This window comes from Sinohyriopsis cumingii, chromosome 15 (genome assembly GCF_028554795.1).
Source record: "Sinohyriopsis cumingii isolate HCF-2022 chromosome 15, ASM2855479v2, whole genome shotgun sequence".
Lineage (NCBI taxonomy): Eukaryota > Metazoa > Mollusca > Bivalvia > Unionida > Unionidae > Sinohyriopsis > Sinohyriopsis cumingii.
The window spans coordinates 27,758,494-27,764,493 of record NC_142975.1 but is presented as its reverse complement, the minus strand read 5'-3'; the positions used below and the strand labels follow the sequence as shown (position 1 = coordinate 27,764,493).

The 6,000-nt window shown below is 34.3% G+C and overlaps 1 protein-coding gene across 2 annotated transcripts in view; it reads right to left on the bottom strand.

Annotated features, from left to right (window-relative positions):
• Positions 1–434: 434 nt before the first annotated feature.
• The window catches only part of LOC149781457 (nephrocystin-4-like), a 95,974-nt gene continuing 90,408 nt past the window's right edge, over positions 435–6,000 (bottom strand). For both annotated transcript variants that reach the window (XM_089935544.1, XM_089935545.1), the window contains 3 exons: positions 5,835–5,950; positions 4,986–5,152; positions 435–3,141 (listed from right to left, as the gene is read on the bottom strand). In XM_089935544.1, the coding sequence (XP_089791670.1) occupies positions 2,601–3,141; positions 4,986–5,152; positions 5,835–5,950 (824 nt within the window). In that variant the 3' untranslated portion in view covers positions 435–2,600. The remainder of the gene's footprint in view (positions 3,142–4,985; positions 5,153–5,834; positions 5,951–6,000) is intronic.

Sequence of the window (6,000 nt, the reverse complement as noted above, 5' to 3'; positions counted from 1 at the left end):
AATGTCCAAGAATCTTTTCCTGTTAAATATATCTGAAATAAATGTGTGCCCATATAATATAAAGTCTGACAATTAAGCCTTTTCTACACATAAAAATTCCCAATTCCAAGAATCCTGGCCCCATTTTAAAAATGGCTGAAAAGTTACTCTATGGCTATGGTAAATCTAGATCAATTCAGAACCCATCTTCTAATCTGAGTTGCCAATCACACTGCTAGTCCTTAAGCTTCTCCAAGCTTATATGTTACTACAACAACAAATTAAATTTTTTTAACTCTTTTTTTTTTCTTTCTTCATGTGCTTGCTTTGACTTGCACACTTATATAGAACCAGAGATAATTATAAAACAGGATTTGTTTTTATTTAGCAACTACATCCTTGTTGTTCACATCATCAAAACATTCTTAGAAAAAAGCAAGGCATAAACTAAAACGTTTTTTCTTTCAAGTTTTCATGTTTTTTATTTTTTCATTTCTGTTCATATCTACATAATGTAAACAAAAATACATGGTATGTACTGATATACTACATACATAACATAAATTATCTAAGTCTTTTGTACATGTTTTGGCTAATATGTACAACTTATCACAGAAGAACAGTCCTCACTAAAACATATAAGGTTAAAAATTTGATGTTTTGGACGGAGTGACCAAAATCTTTAAAATACACATTAAAATATTTATATTTGTATAAATATCAAGAAAATATGGAAGTGATCTTTGAAATAAATTAGTCAAATGAGGCATGCTCAAAGAATGATAGGTCCATAATAGATAGGGCATGTTCAAAGACTGATAGACCAATGATAGTCAAATTGAGCATACTCAGAGACTCATAGGTCCATGATAATTCCCAACATATTTCATAGATCCTTACAACATTTAATATCATCATAAATAAGACAATGAGGAGAATAACAAGTCTGTACACGGAAATGGCATTTTAAGTGCAGTGCTGCAGATTGTGTTTCACATAAACAGAACCAAGTGCTTGGTAGTAAAGTGAGGTTGAAATGACTTAACATTTGGCTGAAAAACTGGCAAAAATGTTTACACTGAAAACCTCATCAGATAAATACATGATATAGTATGCATTCATTTGGCCACCAATTTATATGCAAATTAAAATATATATCTAACAAGCAACATTTACTTGCCTTGTGTATTTTATCAATATCTGCATAAATTTTACTCCACTTCAACTTTAAATAGTAAAAAATAATCAGTGATTTGTCCCCCAAACTTTTTTAAATTCAAAAACATCATTCAGAGACAGAGCTTTGTGTCAGTAATGTAGCAAAGAATATTTCTTAATCGAATGGTTAATTATTAATTCATTCATTTGTTCATATTGTGTACTATTTTTAACCTTGAAACAGACATATGCCATCAAGGGAACAGTCAACTTCAGTAATTGCTACAGCACCATGTAATTTTCCATAATGTTGATGTTTTGAGATGGGTTGTCATATACTTCTTTTATATAATGAAAATACTTAATCCAGGCCATCAAATTTAATCTCTTTCTTGCCATCTAGTCTAAATGTCTAGGCCATCAAATCTAAAAACCACTTTCTTGCCATCTAGTATAGATGTCTAGCCATCAAATCTAATCTCTTTCTTGCCATCTAGTCTAGATGTCTAGGCCATCAAATCTAATCTCTTTCTTGCCATCTAGTCTAGATATCTAGGCCATCAAATCTAATCTCTTTCTTGCCATCTAGTCTAAATGTCTAGGCCATCAAATCTAAAATCCAGTTTCTTGCAATCTAGTCTAGATGTTAAAGGGCCCTTACTTATTTAAATTGTCCCAGTTTTCTTTGTTATGATTTTTACCAGAGAAACTTGACAAAAAATCCATATACAAATTGAACATGGTCAAGCTAGCATCTGGATTTCACAACAACAATCACATTTCCATACTTTTTGACAAATCTTCCATGCTGCTGAGATCATATAGTTTTCAACATCTATCACATTGAACAAATGATCATAGAGTCATTCCGCTACTGCCTGATAGTAAAATACATTGAATGGGAGTTTAATGAGTCACTAATCTACTGCATGATAGTAAAATATATTGACTGGGAGTTTAATTGTCACCTAGCTACTGCTTGATATTAAATAAATTGACTGTATATGAGTCACTAATCTACTGCATGATAGTAAAATATATTGACTGGGAGTTTAATTGTCACCTAGCTACTGCTTGATATTAAATAAATTGACTGTAAGTTTACCAAGTCACTCGGCTACTGCCTGATAGTAAATACAGTGGTCCCCATATTATAAAGTACTCTTCCATATGGATATGATGAACTTGCAAGAAGAGTGGTGAATAGTGCTGGGGAAGAAAGGCACAAAAAAGCATTATAGTGGTTTCTCACCAGAGGGTATCCTAAATTTGAGAGGGATGCTATATGAGGGAACCACTGTATACACATTATACTACGAGTTCATAACTTGCACTTGTGACAGATCTGTGCCATTGTCAAACCATCTGATATCAAAGAAACATTCTCTGAAATGAACAAAACCTGAGTTAACTATATGCAGTCCATAACTACAATATATTAGTGAAATGTTCATTTCATTCATTCAACTAGTTGCAACTATTCTCTGGTACACGGCTGCCACTCTGAATGTTTCTTCATTCTTGTCATCTTCATCATTAATAAAAACCAGGATCTCTGCTGTTCCTGGTTGCATGACAGGAACAAATCGCAACCCAATTGTACAGGTAGCACCACCATCTATCTCGAGTCTTGATTCCTTAAACTGAAGCAGATCCTGTCTATTAGTATGAAGTAGGACATTCTTGCGATGAGGGTATGGATTTGTGTAGGTAATCTTCTTGCTAGAACCTTTCCCACCTCCCACTGGAAGTACGACATCAAATGCTCTTGAGATCATAGGAGCACGAGCATTCACACATATAAGCCATGAGCATATGAGTTGATGAAATTCCACATCAACAACATTGAGGTAAAGTGTTTTGTGACCCTCAGTCATTGGCCGAATGGCGATGTTTATTTCATGCACTGCTCCAGCAGCTAACATAAACTGCTCTTCTGGGTACAATGACATTTCTTGAGGATGAGATGAGAAGCACTTAACCAGTCTAGATGACTGTGTTCCTCTGAAAAGATTGAAACAAATTATTTGCTAAACAGACAATTAGTGAACTCTAAAAGTTAAAATATTTTCCAAGCCGATACTTCAAACCCCAATGTCCCTAACTAAGGAATCCCAATAAAATAATTTTACTAAAGGTTACAGGTTATTGTATTAAAAAATAAGTAAAGAAGGTGGGATCAACTGCTTACAACTGGCTTACATATGAAGAAATTCAAAGTCGTCATAATGAAAAAACTAAAGGCTAATACCTTTAAACATATGAACATATGAAAACTGGATTTAAAAGTATAAAATGGTACACACATCACTCATTTCTGTCTCTAAGGATCCTTTATCAGTTATCTTTAGAAATTTTCCTTGATCTCTGACCTTTATCTCCAAAAGTTCATGTGGGATCTTTCATGCCCCCCCCCCATATCCTAAAACAATGTGAATATCCAGAGACAACGTGGTAGTTATCGCCATAAAAAACACATTTATTAGTCAATTAAATTTCTTGGGAACAACTTATCTGTTCACAATTTTATGAAAATAAACTTGCAATATTTTTAATCCAGCCCTCCTTAAAAGATGACAGATTCGTCATTTTTCTGTATTATATATATATATATATATATATATATATATATATATATATATATATATATATATATATATATATACACACACACCATACAAAGGAAAGAAACTCTACCCATTACCTAAATATCACCCCTCTATGAATGAAGGTTCTAGTCAATGCTTTTCACGCCTGGAATGACCAACCTTACAAAAGATTTGTTTGTTTGATACTGGATTCTGTGGTGGTAGCTTACCTCAGAAAACGGAGTGGGCAGAGGGACCAAATCATATGACTTAGGTATTTTGGTTTGGACATTCCTGCATTGGTGATCTAAGCTAAATACATCTGCACAAATCAGACGTGTTCCTACCATGTCAAAGCATAGTTATAAGCATCCCTAACCATAATTGCTGGCATCCATACATAACACAATTTCCAGATGAGGCTTTTGCAAATGGAACCCTGCCATGAGCCAACCTCTGTTGCATGAACTCTCTTGATGTAATCCAATGCCTGTTGGAAACTGATGCTGTCAGTCTGACAATCCATAACAGAAATACATTAGGAAAATGGAAGATCTTCAGATTTATGAAAACTCAAGATCTGACACTACACTTACCAGTTCACTGAAAAACCAAGGCAACCTAATAGGTATAAGAGACTGTTCCTGCCCTTCATTAGAATTGAACTTACCATGTTGTTCCAGACATGCCATAGATGCTATTGACAAAGTCAGCCAAAACAGGGTGACAATGAGGTTGAATTTTTTTGAAAACCCATGTACTTTAATGTTGGGACCAAATGGGAGTGTATGAAACTAACGTATTTTTCCTTAGCAGGCAAACCAGAGGAACTTGTGTGTAACCAGATGAATACAGATGTAGAAATATAACTTGACTCTAAACAAACCTTCTGGATGGGTGGGTTAAAATCAAATTGATATTTTTAATGAATTTCAGGAGGTCTTGCAGGGCTATACAATAGTACTGAGTGAAAGCTTTAAACTATCACCACCTAGAAGAGGTCAAGAGGAGGAAGTACATAAGAGTTTCTTCCCTTTGTCTATTTGGTCTATGACAGAAAAGACAAATAATTAGTCTTTTCAGTAGGGTGGATTTAGGAGGTAGCAAAGTTTGCTTAAAAATGTTAATGTGATTAGGGAATGTATTCAAAGAAGAAACTAGAGCAGCAAAAAAAATTTGTATGGCCATGGAATTATTCAGGAGATGAAAAATAAAGACAGGATCCTAACAACAGACATTCCTGTTATAAAGCAGGTTTACCTTTGTATCAAAGAGAAACGACTGGTCTGTCCCTCCACAGCAGCAACATCTACCCTCTGTAAGGCATGGGCATAAATCTGCCAGATCTGGACAGGCTTGGACAGGAAGGAATCAAGATACACTGCCATGAAGAAACGCTTGATCTGTGGGGATGAGCCAATAGGAACCTAGGTGGGAAAAAACAACTAGTCATGAATAACCATAAGAAATATACTATAACAGCTAAGTGACTGACAAATATGCATCCAATAATTTTGTGACTGATACACTGCCTTTATACAGTAACTGTAAATTATATCTTTAGACAAACTGATTTGAAAATGTGCATTAGCTAATTATCTCAACCTGGTACAGTGAAACCTTGCACATTTCATTCAATGTTTAATTTTTTCAGATAAAAGAGTAAAATAACTCATGTGAAAGTTTTCACTGATGTTCTCTTAACATTCTTCTTCTTTGATATTAATTAGCCATTATCTAGTTTTTATTTCAAAAACCCTGATTTCTTCAATAAAATCTACTGGCTGTTAACATCATTGTAGTAAATAGAATTGCATTATGTAATTCTATGAATATTTTCGACAAGAGACTGAAAAGTGTTTTAAGAATGACAAACTCTGGATAAATATTTCATCCGGATCAAATTGATCTTTTGGCATAAAAACGACTAAATTTGAAACATAAAACATGTTTGCAAGTTGCAATGTCTAGAAAATCTCTTCCTGAAGAAATTTTAAGTTAATCTTGACATTTTCCATATCTAAAACTTTCACTCCTGAAAAAATGCAGTATGTCTATTAATGTGGTAACTCAATAGCAACTGGTAAATGTGTCTAGGCAGATACTGACTTTAAAGAAGATGTCATGTGGTTCACCAGGCTGGGTACCCTTGGAATCAGAGATCACATTGGGGTCACTACATCTGATAAATGCCTGTACCACTCCACTCCCTCCAACTGGGACTCCTGGAGGTAAAAATACAACTATCAATAATGTGGTTGACAAGAATCAGCTG